Source organism: Galeopterus variegatus, unplaced genomic scaffold (genome assembly GCF_000696425.1).
Source record: "Galeopterus variegatus unplaced genomic scaffold, G_variegatus-3.0.2 Scaffold663, whole genome shotgun sequence".
Taxonomy (NCBI): domain Eukaryota; kingdom Metazoa; phylum Chordata; class Mammalia; order Dermoptera; family Cynocephalidae; genus Galeopterus; species Galeopterus variegatus.
Window position 1 is genome coordinate 16198 of NW_007726774.1, and position 25009 is coordinate 41206.

The following is a 25009-nucleotide window of genomic DNA, read 5'->3' on the forward strand; positions in this document are numbered from 1 at the left end:
CTTGTCCTGCAGTCCCTGCCTTCCGGGTATGCCACATAAAACCCACCCAATATCACTATTTAAAAGGAGGAAAAGAAGAGTGGGTTGATGTATAGTCAGGTTTATACATTTGCTTTATCAGGAAGCTGAGAAAATGTCTAGTTTTTCTGCCTCACCCTCTTCCAATCTTCTCTCCATTGCTACCAGAGCAAGCTTTTTCATATTAAAGTCTAATTGTGCTCTTCTCTAAAAATTATTTTATTTGTGCTTTTAACAAATATTTCTTGAGTGCTTCCTATGTGTTGGGCATTGGGGATATAATAGTGAAAAAAAAAGTCAGCACAGTGATTTCATTTAGCTCAGAATTAAAAGGGCAGGAGGCTGTGTGCATGTTCCTACTAAGTTTGCATTGTCACAGCCCTTCTTTCTGCTTACTCTTCTCAGGTATGGAGCAGGGAGAATAAATAAAAATATTCCTTACATAACTGCCTGTGGTTTGTGGACTATACGTTTCTTTGATGGTCCTTTTGTAATAACCTGAATTTACCCAGGTTTGATGTTGACTTGGTTTATGTCTGGTCATTACTCTAAACTAGCTTGTTGTCTGAGATTCAGTTGGCCTACTGGAGACTTGATGAGTTTGCATGTTAGAGTTTGCATAGACTATCCTCTACAACTCAGCTTTGGAGCCCATAGGCATAGGCATGAACTTCTTTCCATGCATACTGGAAACCATGAACTAGGTGAGGAAGAGAGAATTGTATTGCCATTTCTACTGAAATGGTGCATCTCAACAAGCCAGCAGGGAGAAAGGTGGCCCCAGTGGTCTGTGCTGAGAAAGTAAAGTCCTTAATGCTTTTTGTTTTTAACCCTGTGAGCTCTACTTGCCAATTCCAGGAAAATGGAAATTTCACTTGATACTTCATACCACCTTAAATTCTGCTTTATCTGGTAATGATATTTCCCATAGGAATGGTTGCACCTTCAAGGACCACGTTGGAGAGAGGCAGGTACAGCCTCTCTTCAACAGGATCCACCAGCACCTGTCAGCCAGGAAGTTGGAAAAATCTAAGGTGTTTACTATTTCTTTTGTTCTTGGCCCCTGACTATTCCCTGGTTCTGTGCATTACAGAAAACGAGGCACTGCACCCATTTTCATCTACCTTCCATTTCCAGTGTACTTTCCAGGTGTTACTAATATTCTTATTTAGGTGGTTGTGTCTGTTCAGTGAGGTAAGTGGTAGGAAGAAGAGGGATTGAGAACCTGTGGTCTGGCTGTCATTGCCACAGAATCCCTAAATAACCAACTTAAAATAAAGATTTTCATTAGTTCAAAATCTATTTAAACCGTAACATATTTAATATATAATTTCCTTGAAATCTTTTGATTAAAATAATGTCTTAAAATAGGACAGGAACTTTAAGCAGAAGATCTAAACTTGTAGAGTTTTAAGTTTGCTGATATTTAATTAGCACTCCTCATTTGAATAACTTAAGTAGTATATTTTTTAATTTTATACTAAATTTTTAAATACGTATAGCATCATTTTTTTCATAATTCTAGGCTTTCTTAGAAAAAACAAGTGTCGTGAATATTGTTTCATTCTCAAGTCAGTGTCCTGTGTCCTTAATACATTTTCTGTAATTTTTAAAAAATTAAAGCATAACGTAAATACAGAAAGGCATGCAAAGAAATGGGAAAATACCTCTTATACTGAAGAATAAGATCTATCAGTTGAAGTCATAAATTATCCAAGTGATAGAATTAGTAGACAAAAACCATAAAGCAATTATTATAACGTTAGTTCATGTGTTCCAAAAAATAGAAGAAAGATTTAGTGTTAGAGACATGAAAATATAAAAATGACCCAATATGCACCTCTAGAGATAAAAATTACATTTCAGAAATTTAAATAAAAAATGCCGTGGATGGAGTTAATATCAGATTAGATGTTGCAGAAGAAATGATTAGTGAATTTGAAGGCATAGCAATAGAAACTGTCAAAAGTGAAGCACAGAGAGAAAAAGGACTGAAAAATAAGCCGTGAGACCACTTCAGGAGGCCTAGTAAATGTGTAATCATAGTCCCAAAAGAAGGAGGGAAGAGCGAAACTCCCAAAATTGTTTTATATATATAAAGTTTATATACATGAAAATGAAGAAGGAAAGGAATAAAGTAGGCAAGCACTAAGCTGGGATTTTGCTAAGGATTGCATTGAATTTGTACATCAATTTGAGGAGTAGTGCTTTGTTAAGAATTGTAAGTCTTCCAGCATGGAAAGCCATAACCCGCACAACCTACAAACAAAAAACTATTGATACACACAACAACATGAATGAAATTCATCTTAATTATAATATGCACAGCCCTCCCAATTCAGAAACAAAACAACGTTTGAAATATGTCAAAAAATTTTTTTAAATAAATTTTTTAAAAACAAGCACTCTCTCTGTTCTTAAAGATTAAGAACCCAGTAACCCCAATGATTTTACACAGATTTCTCTCTGTTAGGCTACAACTGTTTCCATAAAATCTTCCCTTTTAGTGATCTTAAAATGCCTTAAGGGCCGGCCCGGTGGCGCACTGGATAGTGCGCCGCTTGGGAAGCGCGGCTGGCGCTCCCGTCCGAGGGTTCGGATCCCACATACAGACCGGCTCCCGCTCACTGGCTGAGCGAGGCGCGGGAGCAACACCGAGGTTTGCAATCCCGTTGCCGGTCCCCGGTCCGGTACGGGGGCAACACTGAGGGTTGCGATCCGTTGCCGGACACGGAAAAAAGACAAAAGACAAAAAAAAAAAAATGCCTTAAGGTTAATTGTAATGGGGTGGAGGAGGCTGTCTTTATTCCACTGGTTAGTCTTTATTCTGCCAGTAGATCTTTATTTCGCTGGCAGACAGGTCTTCTGATAGCAGTTACTTGTAAGTGGAAAGTAGAAATAAAACAGAGGGAGAAGAAGAGTGGTGGTGATATTTAAGGAAAAATGTAGAATCAATGTATACTAAGTAGGAAAAATGAAAATGTGTGACCTGGTGACATTTTCAGTATATTTTAAGTTAAATGGTTTAGAAGGAAGAATTATTTTATGTATTTGACCTGACTTGTATTTCAATATATTTGAATATACTAAATTCCTTTAAGAGAGAAGCTATTCATCTGGTCCTACAGAGCAAGTTCAAAACATATTTCAGATATGAGTATGTTTTATTAGAAGAAATTATTTTTAATTTCTTTTAAAATGGAAAATGAAAGTAGATTAAGGAAGAGCAAAAAATACCAATCAAACCAAATGAAAATGACCTGATGTGGTAGCAGTATCTAATACAGCCACCCACAGATGAATTATTTAACTTTTTCCTGTGTTAGTTCTTGAAAGTACTGAAAGTAGTAATGTAGAATGGATTATAGTTATCTTTCTCTTAAGAAACCTCCATTGTTTGTCTTAATCAATGTTTACAACATGCTTCATTAGGATTGTTGAGATTAAAATACTATAAGCAATATGTCTGTTAGTAAGTTGTCTCTTATTTAAACATGCTCACTATTGCAGTATTTCTTTCCAGCAAGGGAGACACTATATCATGCTAATTGGAAGCATGGATTTTGGAGTCAGGGAGCCTTGGTTCTAATCCTGGCTCCACCATTTACTGGTTGTGTGACTTTCAGCAAATAACTTATTTCTCTGTGCCTCTGTTTTCTCATCTGTAAAATGAGAGTAATAATGCCTACTTCATAAAGTCATGAAGATTAAGTTAATATTTATAAAGGGTTTAGAATAGTGATTTGTACATAATAAGCGTTATATAGGCATATGCTAAGTAAATAAATCATATACTAAACTTATTTTCCATGTAGATCATAAACTTTTCAAAGTCAATGACTATATCTTCTCCATGTTATATAAATTGTCATAGCATCCAGGGTTAACATATACCTAGAAAATATTTACTATTAACTTTCTAGGAGAAAGTGAAATGGAGCCCTTAGAATATCGAGAGGACTGGAGTCTATAATGAGAAAAATTTGGAAAACATTAGTTTTACCTATGGGAGGGGGAAAGAGTTATTCGTGAATTTGAAGAGAGAAGTTTTACCTTTTTATTTTGTTGAGGAGCGAGAAGCTTTCAATCATTCTTGAGGAAAAAAATACTAAATCTCTGTAATATAAAAATGACCCTACTATTTCTCTTACTTTTGTTCTGTGGCACAGAAAACTGATTATGTTGTGTCTTGGAGAGGAAGTAGGGGACGGAAAAGTAGAGCCTTGTTTTTCTATTCTGACATAGGTTAAGTGAGAGTTCTATATAGATTTTCCACAGATGGATGTAACGCTTGAATTCAGTAGTAGTATACAAAAATACACATATACCCTTCCTCTGACCTCCAACTTGTGATTTTAGTAGAGAATTTAAGATAGATATTAAACTGAATAACAAAGCAAACCTTACTTTCTTGGCATTTGGAATGGCTTCATGTGTAATAATGAATATCCTAAGTAATCAGAAGCTGTTGTGTTTTGGCATCAGGCCGAATGACACTACAGCTAATGCCTACAATGCTAAAAGGACATACCTGACTCCATAAAAAGATTTTTATAATGTCCCATAGGAACTGTGCTACTATGGATTGTTGTAAGGTGACATTAAATGCATTGGAGCCTAAAACAAAACCTGAAAAAATGTTGACTATGAATCAAGTTAATGTAAACTCAACTTATTTTAGGTAAATTTTTCTGCATCACATTTGTAATCATTTTGAGTTCCCTGGCTCATTTTTATGTGGTTACTGTAAGTTCTTTACTTGGAAATAAATTTATCTTTAGAGTGAGTGGTCTAAGAAATACCTCATACTGACTCTATTCTGCATCTCTCAGTGAAAAGTTAGAAAAAGAATAATTCCTATGGTTGGTAACCATTGGAACATAGCTAGAAGGAGAACCTAAAAAGCTATTTGCATGGCAACAATGTAACAGTCTGTCAGCAGAGGGTTAAAATGAATACCTGAGATCAGGAATTTTCAGGGTCTGAATTTCAGGGCAAATATGGACCTTAACAGGGTTTCTTTTTGGAGTGATGAAAATATTCTGGAATTAGATCTTGGTGATGGTTTCTTAATCTTACGAATATAGGCATTTCTTGACTTATGATGGGGTTATGTCCCAATAAACGCATCATAAGTTGAAAATATCATAAGTCTAGCATACTGGATGTGCTTTCACACAATCATAAAGTTGAAAAATCGTAAGTTGAATCATTGTAAGTCAGGAGCCCTCTGAAGGCTAAAAGCCACTGAATTGTGTACTTTAAGGGGGTGAAGTTTATGGTGTGTGAGTTATGTCTCAATTTTGAAAAAAAAAATAACCCTACTGCCAGGGAAGTGGTGGGTGAGGCCTATGTGGCATGGTGTAGGAGCCCAACCAGGGTGAGGAGAGCATTTTTGTGCAGGGTGGCAGCGGGCAGCAGTGAATAGTGTTCCATGTAGGGAGAATAGATTAAAGAAAGATTATGGGAGCCATGTTTCTCACTATTGGAGAACAGAGTTACAACTTTAAAAAGAAAAAAAAAAAGCTGTAATTAACCCTATGGTGTTGAATGGAAATTAGAGGCACCACTGTGAACTTTGGGGTGTGGGGGGTGGGGGTGTAGATTTACAAATAAAAATGAATATAAAGATGTGTGTATATATGTGTACACAAATACTTCCTAACTCTGTCCAACGAGTGGGCCTGGAAGACAGTGATATCCAAATAGCAACGAGCATAGCTAGTGCACAGCTCTTACTATTCTAAATACCTTTCTCCCCTAAGAAGAATGAGGCTTCTTGGAAAAATGACTGATTCCAGGGCTGGGGCAGGGAAAAGTACAAGATGAGCCTGGAACATCTTGTGCCAGAAAGCAATGAAGTGCTCAGAAAATAACGAAGATATTTTAAAAGTTCACAGGAGCCAAATTAATAGGGCTTACTGTGGCCAAATCTAGAACAATTTGAGCAAAAAATAATAATACTTGCAGTAACAGATTATAATCCATTGAATAAGATAGGAATAAATGAGTTTATAATGATGTAGATTGATAGATGGATGGATGAGGCAAAAAAAAAAAAAAAAGTAATGGGTTTAGAAAAATTACTGTTGACAAACATGATAATAATTCAACTGAGAAACCATAATTAATGGATGCTAGGGATAGTGGGCAAAAGTTTGTTAAACAGGGATTCAGATCGATACTTTTACACTCATACTCATACTGTCATTATTCACAATAGCTAAAGCTGGAAACAACTACCCAAGTGTCCAACAACAAATGAATGGATAAACTAAATGTGGTATATACATGCAGTGGAATATTATTTGGCCATAAAAAAAGAATGAAATTCTGATATATGTTATAACATGGATGATACTTGAAAGCATTATGCTAGTTGAAATAAGTCACACAAAAGGACAAATATTGTATGATTCTACTTATGTATGAGTTACCTAGAATAGGCAAATTTATTGAAGCAGAAAGTAAAATAGAGGTTACCAAGGGCTGGTGAGAGGAGGAAATGAGAACTTATTGCTTAGTAAGTAGAGAGTTTCTAGAAAAAGTTCTGGAAATAGAGTGTGGCGATGGTTGTATGTTATTGCGAATGTACTTAATGCCAATGAATTATATACTTAGAAATGATTAAAATGGCAAATTTCAGTATGTATATTTTACCACAAAATAATTAATTACAAAGGGAATAAGTATAATTTTAAAGTGGAAAAATCTGGCAGACATCTCATAACCAAGTGATCAAAGTTATTACACGATTGCTTTTGTGACAATCCTGCCAAAAATGTATAAACTGAGTCAAATTGAGAGGTAACATCAGATAAATTCAAATTGAAGGACATTGTACAAATGGTCTATAGTCCTCAAAAGTGTCAAGGTCATGAAAGTTAAGAGTAAAGAACTGTTCCAGATTAAAAGAGATAAAAGAGAACTGACAACTAAATGCATTGCATAATTCTGAATTGCATCCTTCTGCTGTAAAGGACATTAATGAGACGAGTGTTAAAACTTAAATTGGGTCTGTGATGAGATCATAATAATGTAAAATGTTAGTTTTTTGATTTCTGGTACTGTGGTTATACAAGAGAATGTCCTTGTTTATAGGAAATATGTATTATCGGGATGAGGGGACATCATATCTGCAGCTTAAAAATGGTTAAGGAAAAATGTTCTTTGTACTATTCTTGAAATTTATTTAAAAGTTTGAAATTATTTCAAAATAAAAAATTTGTTCACAAACTGTTAAAAAAACAGAGAGAGAAATTAAAGAACCTAAATAAAGTGGCGATCGTGGCTGGGAACCCAGTCCCAAGACCAGGACTGTATTGTAAGGCTAACTGCCAAAGAAATGGGAACCTTTTCTAGTCAGCAAGTTACAAAACCATTCTCTTAAACTCACGTGTTTGAAGTAGATAAATGTATATATCAATTATAATCTTTAAAAGTGGGAAAATTAGCTTATAGACAGGGACTTTGTAATTTTGGATTTCAGTGTGAACTAAAGAAATGACCAAACTGAGTGTAAGAATAGTTGCAGAACTAAACCATTTTATTTTGAAAGATTCACGTTTTTCAATGCCTTTTGTTATAGATGATGCTGAACAGGAACTTGGCCCCCCTCCATCTGTAGATGAGGCAGCAAACACACTCATGACTCGTCTGGGTTTCCTCCTTGGAGAGAAAGTCACAGAAGTTCAGCCAGGTGACCAATACAGCATGGAAGTACAGGATGAAAATCAGGTAAGCGGCTTGCTATCAACTTTGTGAAACATGGTACGAATCAGCTTATTATACCAGGAAAAGAAAAAACGTTGCTCTGTGTGTGTGTTTGTTTGGGTGTGTGTTCATTCTGAGAAGAATAATCCCAGCTATTGAATGCCTTTTGAAGCCTGGAATATAACTTAATTTTCCATAATTGCTATTTTTCTTCAGTTTATGCAACATCTTTTAGTTTCGTTCTTAGATTTAAAAACCAAAAAAGCCACTTTTAAGTTTTGATTCATTAAAATGAATGAGAAAATAAGCATGCCAACTGCATCCAGAAATTACAAAATATACATTGTTTTCAAATGCACATGGATTATTTACTAAATAATGGTGATTATTTACTAATGGTGGTATATTCAAAATTTTCAAAGATTTCAGTTACTGTTATCATAGTACATAGAATTAATCAACTAAAAATGATAACTTATAAAATGATTACTAATAGATAACTTAGAAAATTCCCAAATGTTTAGATATTAAGTAATAAACTTCTAAATAGCCTGAGTCCAAAAGAATTGTAAGAAATTAGAAAATATTTTAAACTGAAATAATGAAAACTAAGTATAACAAAACTTTATAGCTAAAGCTGTGCTAAAAAAGAATGTAGTTTTTTTTTTTTTTCCCTTTTTGTCTTTTTCCGTGTCCGGCAACGGATCGCAACCCTCGGTGTCGTCCCCGTACCGGACTGGGACCGGCAACGGGATCGCAACCCTCGGTGTTGCTCCCGCACCTCGCTCAGCCAGCAAGCAGGAACCGGTCTGTATGTGGGATCCGAACCCTCGGCGGGAGCGCCACCACGCTCTCAAGCGGGGCACTGTAGCAGTGCACCACCGGGCTGGCCCCCCCCCCAAAAAAGAATGTAGTTTTGAATGCATATATTAGAAAAGTAGAAAACCTGAAAAATTAATGATGTAATAAGTATCCATCTCAGAAAGTTAAAAAATATCAGCAACTAAAAAATTATTTCATAGTTTTCTTTCTTTTAGCTATTTCCATTCTTTTCATTTTAAATGTGGCAAAGGAAATACTACAATCAGATTCATTTGTGTGGTTTTAATCTTTCACATGAACGTCTTGAGTGAAGCATTTTATACAGAAGATGAGAAAAATTAATTTCAAATTTCTTATTCTTTATTAATAAATATTAGTGAAGATTCTATGTCATAAGTCAGTTTTGACTCAAAAAATATACAAGGATTATTTGAATATGTATCTTGTGGATGCTGTTCAGGTGTTTCAGAGCTCTCTCTGCAGACCTCTCTATTCTTTATATTCCCACTCCTTAGGTCATTGGTTTTGCTTGCTGTACATTATAATCACCTGGAAGTTTTTATAAAGTTCAGATGCCTAGTGACTCTAATCTTACTGATTCTCCTTTCTTTTTATTTCTTTAAATGCTGTCTTAATTCCTTAACTATCTCTAGCCCTGTCTTTTCCCCTTAACTCTGTCTAGGTCTGTATATTTAGCTGCTTACATTATATTTTCCACCTATATGTTAAAAAACATCTCAATTTACCATGTCAAAAACTGAACCCTTGCATTTTCCCCCAGAACCTGCTCCTTCCGCATTGTTTTCCATCTGAGTAAGCGGTATCACCTATTTGCTTAGAACAAAAACGTTGGAGCCATTGTTGACTTCTTTCTGTCATACCCCACATTCGTACTTTTATCCTATCATAAGCTCTGTCTTCAAAATATATATTAAATCTGATCCCTTCTCACACTGCGACACCTAAGTCCAAGCCATTGTCATCTTTTGCCTTGGCTGCTGCAATAGCTACTACAATGTAAGGCTAGAAGACCTGGGATTTTTGCCTGTTCTATTCACTGCTGTGTCCTCTGGACCTAGAACAGTGTCTACCATGAGTAGGTGCTCAGTTAATATTTACTGTATGAATAAATGGCTTCCTAATAGGTCTCTGCTTTCCACCCTTCACCTCTACAGTCTGTTTACACAGTACCCAGAGTGATTTTTGTAAAATGTAAAACTGACTTTGTCACTTCCCTGCTTTTAATTTTCCACTGTATTCCCGTCACATTTACAATAAAATCTAAAGTTTTTGCCTTAGTAGACCCTACCTTATCTAGCCACTTGCTACCTCTCCTACTTTATTTCCTACTCCTCTCTCTTTCACCCAGTGCTCTCCAGCCACATTGGCCTCCTTGTCATTCCCCAAACTCATAAAGCATATTTGTTTGTGCCGGAATGCTCTTCCCATGTAACTCGCTTCCTTCATTCAACACTCTGCTCAAATGCCATCTTTTCAGAGAGGTATTCCTTAATTGTTTTATCTCATAGCACCTGCACATCGCTATGTCCCCTTATCCTACTACCTTATTTTCTTCATAACTCTTATCATTAACTGATACTACAAGTTTAGTTGTGGGGTTTTTTTTTTTGTCTGTATCTAATACAAGAATGTAAGCTTCATGATGGCAGGGCTGATTCCTTTTTTTTTTTTTTTTTTTTTCCCCTTTTTGTCTTTTTTCCGTGTCCGGCAACGGATCGCAACCCTCAGTGTCGCGCCCGTACCAGACCGGGATCGCAACCCTCGGCATCGCGTCCGCACCTCGCTCAGCCAGTGAGCGGGAACCGGTCTGTATGTGGGATCTGAACCCTCGGTAGGAGCGCCGCCGCGCTCTCAAGCAGCGCACTGTAGCAGTGCGCCACCGGGCCAGCCCAGGGCTGATTACTTTTAAAAATCAGTTTAAAGAATGGGAATTATATTGTTGAGGGCTTTTTAAAAATTGGTATAAATAAAACATCTGTTTTACTTTTCATATCTTGATATTCACATCATTAAAATGTGACTGTTCTAATAATGACCAAGTAACATGGTGTAAGCCTTAAATCTTAAAGCTTATTTGCCAAAGATCCTGTTGTTTCTACCAAGACACATTTATTCAGGTGATAAAATTTTTCCTTGTTTCTTTCAACATTCTTCATGTCACAGTGATTTGTGAATGAAGTCACAAGTCTATGGAGTGCATCTTACTTGTACATTTACTGAAAAAAAAATCTTAAAATAAGTAAAGGAGACGTATCATTTATTTAATATAATTAAAGCAATATGGTATAACAGAAGAGCCATTGACTGGAGGGTAGAAAACTTGTGTTCTATTTCCAGCTCTACTACCTATCATTTTATAAATTTGGACATAGCACTTAATAACCTCTCTGAGCTTTAAACTTTTCATAGGTAATAATAACTGACATTTATTACATGCTTATTGTGTACCAGTCATTGTACTAATTGCTTTTCTTGCACTGTTTTGTTTAAGCTTTCTTACAACCCAATGCGTAAGGGTCCATTCTTGTTACAATATTCAGATAAGAAAATGGAAACACACTGCCAAAAGTGGTGGAATGATATTCATATCTAGGCAGTCAGCTTTTACAACATATGTTCTTAACAGCTATTTTGTACTGTTCCAGTGTAATATGAAGTAATAACACCTCACAGGGTTGTTGTAAGGATCAAGTTAAATCATGAATAGGAAAATACTTCGTAAGCTATAAAATACCATGTAAATAAGAGGTATAATATTCAATATAATTAGTGTATAAATAGGTGTGGGAACTGTATGATTTGAGGGAAATTACTTCATAGCTTTGGTGCTTTCATTTTCATGTTTTTTAAGTGGGGGAAATAACATTGATTATGCCTCTCGTACCAGGTTGATAAAAGAGCAAATGAAATAATATGTAAAAATATTTTTTAAATGGTAAACATTACATAAATGTAAAATATTAATATTGAAGCTAAATGATAGCCTTTCTGGAATATAATATACCCTGAAACTATCTTGGAATCACACAAGAAAGTGGCTAAATTGATCACTGGAAATTCTAGACTTAGGAAGATTAAGAACTAAGAGATCATGTTCTTTCGGTGACTTTCTTCTAAGCTAAACAGCATACTAACAAAGATAGATTGCTATGTTTAGGAAGATCCTATAGTGATAATGTCCTCAGAATAGTACTCGTGATGACAGAACCTAACACAAGCAAGTCAGCATATATCATTTTTCTGCAACAGACAAAGTATGGAAAGTCATATTCAACTGATTACTTTATTTTCTTCTCTTAGTAGTTTCCAGGGTGTTAAAATGGATCTCATTAGGTTCTTTCCCTGTGTGTTTGTAGACCTTTAAGAGATCCAGATTGGGAGCTTTCTTAGGATCATTCTGGAGAACAATAAGGACAATGGGAAAACCACTGAAAGGTTTTGGAAGTGGAGTGGCTTAATTAGATGTCCATTTTAGCCTACAGCATGGAGAATAGATAATGCTTTTCATATCTCCTTAACTAGCCTCCTTAAATAAGTGTTGCCTTTTAATTCATAAGCCATGATCAATGTTCTGCTTTCTAAGTGGCTTGATCTTTAAGCTTTGCCTTTACAGTTAAAGCTTTTAAAGTGTACATTTTTTGATATATGATGTATTTTGCAGTTAATAATTTGTAGTAAAAATCGTAAATGTTGTTTGGGCTTAACCTCCACATTGGCTATGTTGTGCATATAATACAGTTTCCTCTTACAAAGAACTGAAAGATAATCTTGTCTAAGAGCAAAAAATGGGTTGTTGTAAAAGTAATAGATTCATACCACAACAAAACTTTTTTAATATGGGATGACTATTGATATATCTAACCTAAAAGACCAGAGTACAGTTCATTTAATCTACCCACATGTTTTTTAAACTGGGGGTGAGAAGGCTAAAAAAATTTACATGTCAGATTTCTAAACTGGAGGACTCTAAAGTCAGTAAGTCTGGGGTCGGGCTCATTATCTCTCAATCTTGTGAGAGCTTGTTATTTTTTTTTATTTCTAGATCCCACAGGAGATTCTACTGCTTGCATAGTTAAGAATCATTGCTCTGGTAGACCAACATCATTTTATAAAAATAGAGGAGATTACAAAGAAATTGAAACTCCTCTCTTCTCAGGAGAGATATATATAGTAGAAGAGAAATTTGCATAGACTTGAGTGCTTATTGTGTTATTAAGAAAAATCAGTTCTTAGTATTATTGATATGGTTGAAAAGATTTACTTGGTTGCAGAGTAATGAGAATGTCACTTATGTCTGGTTAAGTCAAATGTATCTTTTATGGCCTGGTTATAGTATTTAAGTTAAAATCAAAACCTGGATTCAACACAGTTGATTAAATACAAGGGATTGCATCTAGAAATCATCTTAGGATGAGTTGAAGAGCCTTAATATTTTCATAGCTAGTAATCAACACATTCTCTAGTTATGTTATTAAATGTAAATCCTCAATCTTAGCAGAGATAATATGAATAGAGACTCTATATGTAAAGAAGTTGAAAAACTTCAATTAAATTTAACATTTAAAAATGTTAAGTTTATCATTAGTACTTCTTCAAGTAATTTTTTCACAGATAACTTACCATTTTGAAAAGTATAAAATTTCATTAGTGTTTGAAAAAAATGTACTTTTATTCGCTGTTCTAGTAAAGTCATCCCTCGTATCTGAGGGGGGTTGGTTCCAGAAACCCCAGTAGATACTAAAATCCCTTAAGTCCTTGTAAAATGTCCCTTGCTCAAGTCCCTTTTGTAAAATGGTCTATTATTTGCATGTAATTTACACACATTCTCCCTTATACTTTAAATCATTTCTAGATTACTTATAATACCTAATACAGTGTAAGTGCTATGTAAATAGTTGTTATACTGTATCATTTAGGGAGTAATGACACGGAAAAAAAGTCTGTAAATGTTCAGTATATACGTAACCATTGTAGGCCTAACTGCATTTTTGATTGGTGGTTGCTTGAATCCACAGATGCAGAATCCTTGGATATAGAACCATTGGATATGGAGGGATAACTGTAATTAATTTGAATAGAAAGAGATGAAGAAAAGTGAATTGTCATTAAGTTAGGTAAACCAGAATATATCACCACCTACTTTTTGGTAATTATTTATTCCTTTGCCTCAAAAACTTACAAAGGAAGTAACTTCAGTTGTAAGAATCATTCAGGATGCTAAGTGATCTCAGTCTATAATTAATCAGTGTCTACAGAGAAATTTTTTTTTATTAAACTAATATTGTTCTATTTTAATAATAAATAAACTGTTCTAAAAGTTATATTAAACTTTTAGCATAAGGCGTTTTTCCCTGCATTCATTTATTGTCTCTAGGCAGTTGCCTATGTATCAAAAATAGGCATGTATATGTATCTTTGCATTAAGAACTTTATTTTTATTTTTCCTTGGCTGTAGAGATATTATTTAAATCCCTGTCCAAAGAAAATTATTAACAACACAAAGTTCCAAGCCTTCTGAAAAGTTTTATTGATTGGAAATATCAAAGAAAACTTGTGCTTAATAAAAAATTCCTCTATTCTATTAATGAATGGCAATGATAAATTACTTGTCGCTGGAAATTTTCTAGGCCACAAAAAAATTGACCACACTTTCTGCTCTTGTTAAATTCATCAAGTTCCATCTTAATTGTAGAACCCAAAATCTTTTATCCTAAAAAGTAAAAACAAATAGAGCCTAGTAGATGTAAAAGCTGTGCATGTAGCTTATTTCTTCGTTTTTCATCAAGGCATTTATTTTACCATAAGATAAACTTTAACGCCTGGTCAGTTTATCTTACTTATTCTTGATTCCAACTTTTCAGACCTCAGCAATCACCCAGCGGATAAGTCCCTGTTCCACCCTGACTAGCAGCACTGCCTCTCCACCAGCCAGTAGTCCCTGCTCGACCCTCCCACCAGTCAGTACAAATGCAACTGCCAAGGATTGCAGCTATGGGGCTGTTACTAGTCCAACCTCCACCCTCGAGAGCAGAGATAGTGGCATCATTGGTGAGTTGGTTTTGTATTAATCATTTTGTGTCCTTTTTTCTTTTAAAAATAATTACACAAGCTTAAGGTTTTTAAAAATTCTGCTTTTGAATTGTTGAGATGTACGAGTATATATATGACTTGTCTTGGTCTTTTTAGTGATGGTGGAAAAAGAAATAAAGGTAAACAAAATGAAAGGTATTTCTCCCTGCTTAAGCACTCCTTATCAGTGCTTATCAGGTAAACACTCCTTACCTGATAAGAAGTGGATAGAGGGACGGCCCAGTGGCACACTCGGTAGAGGGCGGCGCTCCCGCTGAGGGTTCGGATCCCATATAGAGACCGGTCCGCTCACTGGTTGAGCGCAGTGCAGGCGCGACACCGAGGGTTGCGATCCTGTTACCGGTCACGAAAAAAGACAAAAAGGAAAAAAAAAAAAAAAGAAGCGGATAGAAAAAATTCTGTCTGCTACTTCCTATAAATGCACATACAGCATCTATCTACTAAAAGAAGCAGTTCAGAAAAAGTTCATTCCTCAATGGTATAGTAGAGAGTTTTGTGAAAACAGAAAGAAGAGACTAAGATTAAATGGCTAAAGAGCTACAACTTCAATTGTTCTGGGGTTTATTTACCCAAGCCATATATCAGTTCTTTGACAAGTTTTGGGAGCCCCTTCAGACTTCGTTTTTCTTCTTGTCAATAAGACATCCCTGCTTTTTCCCTTCTGCAAAGTAGAAAAATGCTATTTCTTTGCTTATGATTCAGGAACCTTAGACCAGTACGTTCTATGGTAAGCTTGGGTATAAAGAAAACTTTCTTAAAGGGTGAAGGAATTCATTAAGAAATTTGCCATTTTATTTTTCTCTTGTGAATTTTCTAATACGTTTTTTTGTCCCCCCAGAAGATCCTAGTTGATTACTTGGTCCTAGAAATATATCTAAATTATCTTCAGCTCAATTATTAGCAGTTCAGAGCAGATAAAAAAACCACTTTGATAGGGGCAATACTAATGGGAAATTACATAGTTTATTATCAACAGTAGACTCTAGGTAGATATTTCATCAGAGCCAGATACGGACTGATAGAGGCTCGTTATGTTTAGGGCAATACCTGTTGCTGTAAAAATCATATAGGCTATTCCTACCTCAGGAAATCTTTTATGATATTCAAAATTTCTAGTAATATTTTTCTTTCTAGAATACTATTTCCTACTAATGCTTTTTGATTTAACTAGAGAGGAAGTATCAAGGTATTATAAGTACTCTTTGAGATAATGTCTGTGCCAACTTCTGTTCATATACTTAGGTATGGAGATAATAAGAGTAGGGGAGAAACATAATTCTGGGATTTCTTAGCTTGTCTGGTTATCAAGTAGCTGTATAATGATTCAGATATTGAACATCATTCTCTACCATTGGTGTTTACAAAATGCTAAAAATAATAACATTTCCTTTAATAATGGGGTTACCAAGTAGACTCTTTTTAGTGAAATAAGAACGACAGTAGTATAAAACTATATATTCTTCAAGAGAATAAATACCTACCTAGTAAAGGAAGTTAGGGTTCTGTCCAAAAGATAGATGGGTTCTTTCGGGTATTCCTTTGCTACCTGACAATTGGATAATGACAATCTCATAGTCCAGAGCCAGCTTCACATAGAATAAGGAAGTAATAGGGAAAAAAATTAGGTAGTAATAAAAATAATTTAAATTGAAAGTTATTTATTGCTAGATTTCTCTCTAGACCCCAAAAGTATAATTAGTTAAATACATATACGGACTCTGATTAAGTGTTTAGGGGTAAGGAACAAACGGGGAATGAATGTGTTCCATTATCCACAGCTGGAGAGTGTTACTCTTTAGTATTGTGCATGTGAGTTTGTGGGTTTATATCTATGCATAGGTAGACAACATTGCAGAGAGCTGACTGAATTAATAATACTCTTAAGTATATGCAGATTGGTCTGTGCAAAGCTCCTCTCCAATTTATTTTATTAACTTTATCCTCAGTCCCATTCACTTGCAGCCATTCTATTGTATTTATATAGGTCCTTGAGTATTAATGTATCTTTTAAGTGTATGTTATTGTTTTATGCATGTATGTGTTTTTTAATTTACAAAGTCACATTTTGCTATAGATCTTGTTCTGTTTTTTAAGAACTATATAAGCACCAAATTTATTGCTTCTGACCACACAAGTATGCATTTTACTTATGAACACTTAGATTACCTCCAACTCTCCACCATTTGTACAAATCTTTTCTAGAGTTTATGCATAGGACTGGAATTGCTGAGTCATGGGGTATGTGATTATTTAACTTTATGAAGGACTGCCAGATTGTTATCCAGAATATTTATAATAATTGATACTCATCAGCAGTATGTAAAGCTTCTTTTCCTTTTTCTCATATCTTTGTCAATGCTAACTACCTCATTCCAAAATCTAAAAACTCTGAAAACAATAAATATTTTTAATATAAATTTCTATCAAATTCATTTGGTTGCAAAATCATACCTGAACTGAGATGAAGCTATTTATAGTCTTTAATTATTCTGCTTAATATGAATATTCATACACTTCATTGTAGAAATTATATACTTGATTATAGGATGCTATTCCGGATCCCATATTCAGAATATGCACCTTTTTACTTTTCTAAAACAGAAAAATTCTGCATTCTAAAACACATCTTGGTCTTGAGAGTTTCATATATGGGATTATGGACCTGTTATCTGACTTTTTTTTTTTTTCATACAAAAGGGACTTTTTAAAAACTTACTTTATTTTTTATTAGCATATTCATTATTACAAATCATACTTACTCTTTATGCCCCTTATCCAATCTTTTCCCCTCTCCCTTCACCTCTAATAACCATAGATTTGTTCTCTCCTGATAGCTTAACTGTTTCTCTCTTGATTTGTTGCCTAGATGATTTGTCCAGTGCTGAGAGAGGTGTATTCAGGTCCCCCAGTATTATCATATAGCAGATGCTTCTTTTATTACTCAGGAGTGTGCTATGTGAAGAGAAGCTCTTTTTTTTGGGCTCCGCTGGTAACTCTCCTTGTGTGAATGCAGTCAAGTGTCTGACAGGCCAACTGCACAGTGGCTGTGACTACTCCTATAGCAACTAGCTGCTTTTGTGGCAGCCATGGCAATTGCAGTGGCTATGGCAGGCTCCCTGTGTGAAAATGATGTTTCTGGTGTGCTCTTTACCTGGTCTTGGCTGGGTTCGGCTTCCCCCAGCTCCATGCCTTAGGACCCTGTCCTGACTTTCTAATCTTAGTAAATCTGATGGTTATAAAATTGTATCTCATTTTATTTTGCATTTCTTTTATCAGTATTCAGATTCTGCAGCTCTTCATGTACTTACTGCCTATTGTGTACTTATTAAGGAGTGTCATTTAAATGGAGATGAGTAAAGTTTTGGGAAAAGAAGAATCTGAAGAGAAATGCAAAGTGAAGAAGACAGAAGATTAAGTCCTACATCTCAAGAAAGGGGTGAGGGGAGGCTGATTAACAAATGACAGTAGTGAAAGAGGTCAAGGAAAATGCAGATGATTAAAAAAATAAAAAGAGAAATTTTTTTCATTTGGCTTCCTTCTAAAAGCTATCAAATCAAAATATTTATTTGTTTAGAGATTGTGGCACGTACAGCTACTACTTACATGAATATATATTAACATGTGAATTCGTTCATTTTAAATAAATGAGTAAAGAAAATATTTATACAGCAAAGTTGCAGGGTACAAAATCAACACAAAATGAGTTACATTTCTATAGCCTAAAAATGATAAATCCAAAAAGAAAATTAAGGAAACAATTTTGTTACAATGACTTCAAAAGGAATAAAATAATTAGGAGTACAGTTAACCAAGGAAGTGAAAAACTTATACACTGAAGACTATAAAACATGGCTGAAGAAATTTAAGAAGGCTTAAATAAATGCAAAGACATGGGCCAGGCCGGTGGCGCACTGCTATAGTGCGCCGCTTGGGAAGCGCAGTGGCGCTCCCGCTGAGGGTTCGGATCCCGCATACAGACCGGCTGCTCACTGGCTGAGCGAGGTGCGGGGGCAACCCCGAGGGTTGCGATCCCATTGCCGGTCCCGGTCCGGTACGGGCGCGACACTGAGGGTTGCGATCCGTTGCCAGCCACGAAAAAAGACAAAAAGGAAAAAATAAAAAAAATAAATGCAAAGACATCCTGAATTTATGGATTAGAAAACTTAGTATCGTTAAGATGGCAATATGTCCTAAAGCAGTCTACAAATTCAAAACAGTCCCTAACACAATCCCAATGACATTCTTTGGGGAAATAGAGACATCTATCCTGAAATGCATATGGAATCTCAAAGGACCCTGAATAGCCAAAACAACCTTGAGAAAGAACTACAAAATTGGAGGACTCACATTTCCTGATTTCAAAACTTATTACAAAGCTGCAGCAATCAAAGCAGTGTAGTATTGGCATAATGACATAATGGAATTGAATAGAGAGACCAGAACTAAACCCTCGCAAATATGGTCAAATGATTTTTTTGACAAGGGTGCTAAGACCATTCAATGGCAAAAGGACAGTCTTTTCAACAGTTAGTACTGGGAAAGTTGGATATTGACATGCAAAAGAATGAAATTGGACACTTACCATACACCATATACAAAAAATAAAACAGATCAAAGACATAAATGAAATAGTTAAAAATCTATAAACTCTTTAGGAAAAAACATAAGAGAAAATCTTCTTTGGGCATTGGATTTGGCAATGAGTCCCTGGATATAAACTAAAAGCATAGGCAACAAAAGAAAAAATAGATAAATTAGACTTCATCAAAATGTAAAACTTTTGCACATCAAAGGATACTATCAAGAGAGCAAAAAGACAACCCTCAGATATTGGAAATCATATATTTGATAAGGGATTAATATCCAAAATATATGACAGATTCCTACAACTCAACACCAACAAACCTAAGTCAAAAATGGGGAAAGTACTTGAATAGACATGTCTCCAAAGAAGATATACGAATGGCCAATAAACATATAAAAGATGCTCACCATCACTAGTCATTAGGGAAATGCAAACCAAAACCACAAAGAGATTCTACCTCACACCCATTAGGATGGCTGTTATAAAAAGAAAATGGAAAATAACAAGTGTTGACAAAGATATGGAGAAATGGGAACTCTCATACATTGCTGGTGAGAATACAGAAATGGTGCAGCTGCTGTGGAAAACAGTACCTGAAAATGTGGATGCAGCTTTGGAACTGGGTAATGGGCAAAGGTTGGAGGAGCTTGGGGAACTTAGAAGAAGGGAAAAAGACGAGGGAAAGTTTGGAATGTCTTAGAGACTTACCTGGTGGTGAGCAGAATTCTGATAGACATGTGGACAGTAAAGGCCATGTGGATGATGAGGTCTCAGATAGAAATGAGGTGCTTATTGGGAACTGGACAAAAGATAACCCTTGCTACACCATAGCAAAGGAACCTGGCTGCATTGTGTCCATGCCCTTGGACTTTGAACCAGAGCCTTTGGCCAAAGAAATTTCTAACCAGCAAAGCATTAAGGACACTGCATGGCTACTTCTAACAGCCTACTCTGAATTATGGCAGCAAAGGATGACATAAAGTCAGAATTTAAAAGAGAAGCAGAGCGCAAAGATTTGGAAACTTTGCGGCCTGGCCATGCAGTAAAGAAGCAGAGAGCCAGAGAATAATGCAAGGGTGAAGCAGATAAACTGGTTGCTAAAGACATTATCTTGGCGGTGAGACAGCCAGATGCTAATAGCAGAGAAATTGAAAGGAAAGCCCTGCAGGCATTTGAGAAGTCTGGAAGGGTGCCCCACCCATCACAGACCCTGAGGCCTAGAAGGACTGAGTTATCCTGGAGGACAGACCTGGGCACAGCTGCCCTCGGGAACCTGTTCCCTGCATCCCAGCTGCTCTGGCTGGAATGGCCCCAAGTGTGGTTTGTGCAACAGCTCTGGAGAGTAGAGGCCCAAAATCTTGGTGGCGTCCACATTGTGTTAAGTCTGCAGACCGGCAGGACATGAGAGCCGTGGAGGCTTGGCAGCCTCCACCCAGATTCCAGAGGACATATGGAAAAGCCTGGGGACCCAGGCAGAGACCTGCCACAGGGGTGGAGCCACCGCAGAAGTCATCTACTAGAGCAATGCTGAGCAGAAAAGTGGGGTCAGAGCCCCCACAGGGAGCCCCCACCAGGGAAATATCTAGTAGAGCCCAAGGACACCAGAACTCCACCAGGACACCAGAACTTCAGGGCCACTGGTACCGTGCAACGCAGGCCTAGAAAAGACACAGGCATCAGCATGGCCCACTGTGCTGTGCCTGGCAGAGCTGTGGGAGTGAAGCTGCCTGATGCTTTGGGGGCCCAGATGAACCATTGTGCCCAGGATGCAGGACTTGAAGTCAAAGAACATTATTTTGGAGCTTTAAGATTTAATGCCTGCCCTGCTGGGTTTTGGACTTGTTTGGGACCTGTTTCTCCTTTCTTTTGTTCTATTCCTCCCTTTTGGAATGGGAACGTGTACCCAATGTCTGTTCCACCATTATATCTTCGAAGTAGATAAGTTTGGTTTTGTTTTTACAGGTTCACAGCCTGAAGTTCAGCCTTTGGTCTCAGATGAGACTTTGGACTTTGGACTTTTAAGTTGGTGCTGGAACAAGCTAAGACTTTTGGGATTGTTGGGATGGAATAATTGTATTTTGTACGAAAGAGAGACATGAGTTTTGGGGGGCCAGAGGTGGAATGATGGAGTTTGGATGTGTTGTCCCCTCCAAAACTCATGTGGAAATTTGATCCCCAATGTGGCAATGTTGGAAACTGATTTAGTCATGGGAGCAGATCCCTCATGAATGGATTAATGCTCTCCCTGGGGGAGGAGGGGTAGTGAGTGAGTTCTCGCTCTATTCGTTCCCACGAGACCTGATTGTTTAAAGGACCCTGGCACCTCCTCTCTCTCTCTCTCTCTTGCTTCCTCTCTCTCTTGCTTCCTCTCGCCATGTGATCTGCTTGTACCCACTGGCTGCCTGCCACTTTTCCACCATGAGTAGAAGCAGCCCGAGGCCCATGCTAGATGCAGATGTCCCAGAATTGTAAGCCAAATAAACCTCTTTTCCTTATGAATTACCCAGTCTCAGGTATTTCTGTTATAGCAACACAAAACGGAATAAAACATCCTCTTTGTGTTCGTTCCATTTCTCTACCCTTACTTTACCCTCAGAGGTAATCTGAATTTTGTGATTATCTTTCCAATCCCTTCTTTTATGGTTTTACCATGTTTATATCTCTAAATAAAATGTTATCTGAATTCCATGTTTTTGACTTTAGATAGCTGGGCTTCTACTGAAAGCATATTTATGAAGATTTCCTTTTGTGCTTAATATTATGTACCAGAGATACATCCATGTTGTCACATTTAACTTTAGTCTATTTATTTTTATTACTGTGTAGTATTCTTTTATAAGAATATACCACAATTTTATTTATCCATTCTGTTGTTGATGGAAAGTTGAGTTATTTCCAGATTTTTGTTATTACAAGTAGTGCTGCTATGATTATTCTTGAACATGTGTCCTTAGTCATATGCGTGAGCCAGAATATTTACCTAGAAGTTAAATTGCCAGGTCATATTGGAAAAGTACATATTTCAACTTTTAATTTCATATGTTATGAAACTTTACCAATTTATATTGCCACCATTTTCTATGCATCCTTGCTTTGATATTATTAGACTTCATTTTGACAATCTGGATGATATGAAAGTTATATAAGTACAATTTTAGTTTGTATTTTCTTGAGTGCTGATAAGATTGAACCATCTTTTCACATTTTTATTAGCCATTTAGGTTTCCTCTTCTGTGAAATGCCCGTTCAAATTTTTTACCAATTTTACTATTGTGATGCTTGTCTTTCCTTATAGATTTGAAGGAAATCTTTAAACATTTTTAATAAGAAGACTTCATTTTCATGTAGTCAGATTTCTCATTTTTATCCTTATGTTTGTTATTTTTTGTGAGACTTTGCTTTGTCATTTAAGTTCTTAAATCACCTAGAATTGATACGAGCACAAATTTATATTTTTCCATACAGATAATTAGTTGTTCCATCATCATGCTGATATGTGATGAATTGCTGCCGAAGGCATGTTTCCATAAATGTCTAGGTCTCTTTCTGAGCTCTTTACTTTAGTTCTATTGGTAAATCAATCTCTCCTTATACCGGTATCACACTGTCTTAATTACAACAGTTGTAAGTCTTGATATTTGGTAAATGAAATCCCCTCTCTTGATCATCATCTTAAGGATTCTTGGCTATTCTGGGCCCTTTCTTCTAAGAGTAATTCTGTCAGATTTCGTGAGGAACGCCTTTTGAGATTTTTATTAGAATTGCATTGAATCTATAGGTCAATCAGTGATGAATTGACAACTTTCCAATATTAAGTCTTCTAATCCAGGAATATATTTTTATATTTGCTTCATTTAGATTTTTAAAAATATCTTTCAATAAAATGTTGTAATTTTTCCATAAAGGTCTTTCCAATATATCTTTTTTTTTTTTTAAAAGATGACCGGTAAGGGGATCTTAACCCTTGACTTGGTGTTGTCAGCACCACGCTCAGCCAGTGAGTGAACCGGCCATCCCTATGTGGGATCCGAACCCGGGGCCTTGGTGTTATTAGCACCGCACTCTACTGAGTGAGCCACGGGCCGGCCCCCGATATATCTTTTATAAGATTCTTTCCCCTAGATACTTTATATTTTTGTTATTGTCAGTGTTCTCTTTTGCATTATACTTCTTATGTGTTGCATAGAAATACATACAGGTTTGCGGGCCGGCCTGGTGGCGCACTGCTACAGTGCGCCGCTTGGGAGCGCGGCGGCACTCCCGCCGAGGGTTCGGATCCCACATACAGACCGGCAGCTCACTGGCTGAGTGAGGTGCGGGCGTGACACCGGGGGTTGCGATCCCGTTGCCGGTCCCGGTCCGGTACAGGCGCGACACTGAGGGTTGCAATCCGTTGCCGGTCACGAAAAAAGACAAAAAAGGAAAAAAAAGAAAAAGAAAAAGAAATACATACAGTTTTGTATGTATTTACTTTTTACCAGCAACTGTAGCAAACTCTCTTATTAATTTACTTGTAGATTTTTGTGTGTGTGGTCTTCTACAAACACAGCCATATTGTTTGCAAATAATGACAGTTTTATATTTTTCTTATCTATTCTTGTATCATTTTTTTGTTTTTGTTTTTGTGGCTGGCCAGTATGGGAATTTGAACCCCTGACCTTGGTGTCATCAGCACCACGCTCTCCCAAGTGAGCTGACCAGCCAGCCCCCTTGCATTAATTTATTTTTCCCTGTTTATTGTACTAAATCTCCAACACATTGAATTATAGTGGTGGTAGCAGGCATTTTTATCTTGTTCCTGATTTTGAAAGGAATGCCTTCAGTATTTCACAATTAAGTATCATGGTTTCTGTAGGTGTTTGTAGACATCTTTGTCAGGTTTAGAAAATTCCCTTTCTATTTCCAGTTTGCTATGTGTTTTTAATCATTAATGGGTTTTCAGTTTTTTTCAGATGCCTTTTCTGCATCTATTGAGGTGATGAAGTAGTTTTTCTCCTTTATTCTGTAAATGGGATAAACTACATTGATTGATTTTCAAATGTTAAACTAACTTTGCATTCCTAGAACCATATTTGGTCATGTTTTTGTTTGTTCATTTGTTTGTTTTTCCCTAATAAATCAATTGATTTTATAGCACTTTGTTTAGGACTTTTGCGTCTATATTTATGAGTAAGATTGGCTTGAAATTCCCCTTTCTTGTTCTGCCATTGCTAGGTTTAGGTAACAAGGATTATGCAAGCTTCATAAAATAAGTTGAGCCCATCCAAATATAAATATTGCCCAGGGTTCACCCTCAATCTGTCTATTCTCTTCTCTTCCTCAGTGTTACCATCTACTTTCACTTCTGTAATGATTTCTCTATTCCTTGATTCTCTTTGTATCTACACCTCTGATTTTTGATTTCACAATCTCAGTACTTATCACCATTCTTTTTATCATAGATGCATGTTCAGGAATAATCACACAAATCATCCCAAATCTTGGCTCCTTCATGAAGTAGTCTTTGAGTATCCCTCTCTTCTCTGGATTTTTGCACCACCTACTTCCTCTACACTTACGTGACGTACTGCCAGTAACTCTTATTGTTACTTATAGTTATCTGCTGATTTTCTTTATGGTAGAACACAAGCTTTTTAATGGTGGGACTCATGTCTTAAAATTTTTATTTGCCCTTCAGATTTAACATAATTTCTAATTTATGATTACTTTTTTTTTTTTTTTTTTTTTTTTTTTTTCTGTTTTTTCCCGTGTCCGGCAACG

General features: G+C 36.3%; 1 protein-coding gene across 1 annotated transcript in view; it reads left to right on the forward strand.

The window, feature by feature from the left end:
- The first annotated feature begins 7611 nt into the window (after nucleotides 1-7611).
- Nucleotides 7612-25009, forward strand: part of TANC2 (tetratricopeptide repeat, ankyrin repeat and coiled-coil containing 2) — a 210897-nt gene continuing 193499 nt past the window's right edge. The window contains exons 1-2 of the mRNA XM_008571133.1: nucleotides 7612-7755; nucleotides 14436-14622. Of these exons, the coding sequence (XP_008569355.1) occupies nucleotides 7666-7755; nucleotides 14436-14622 (277 nt within the window). The 5' untranslated portion in view covers nucleotides 7612-7665. The remainder of the gene's footprint in view (nucleotides 7756-14435; nucleotides 14623-25009) is intronic.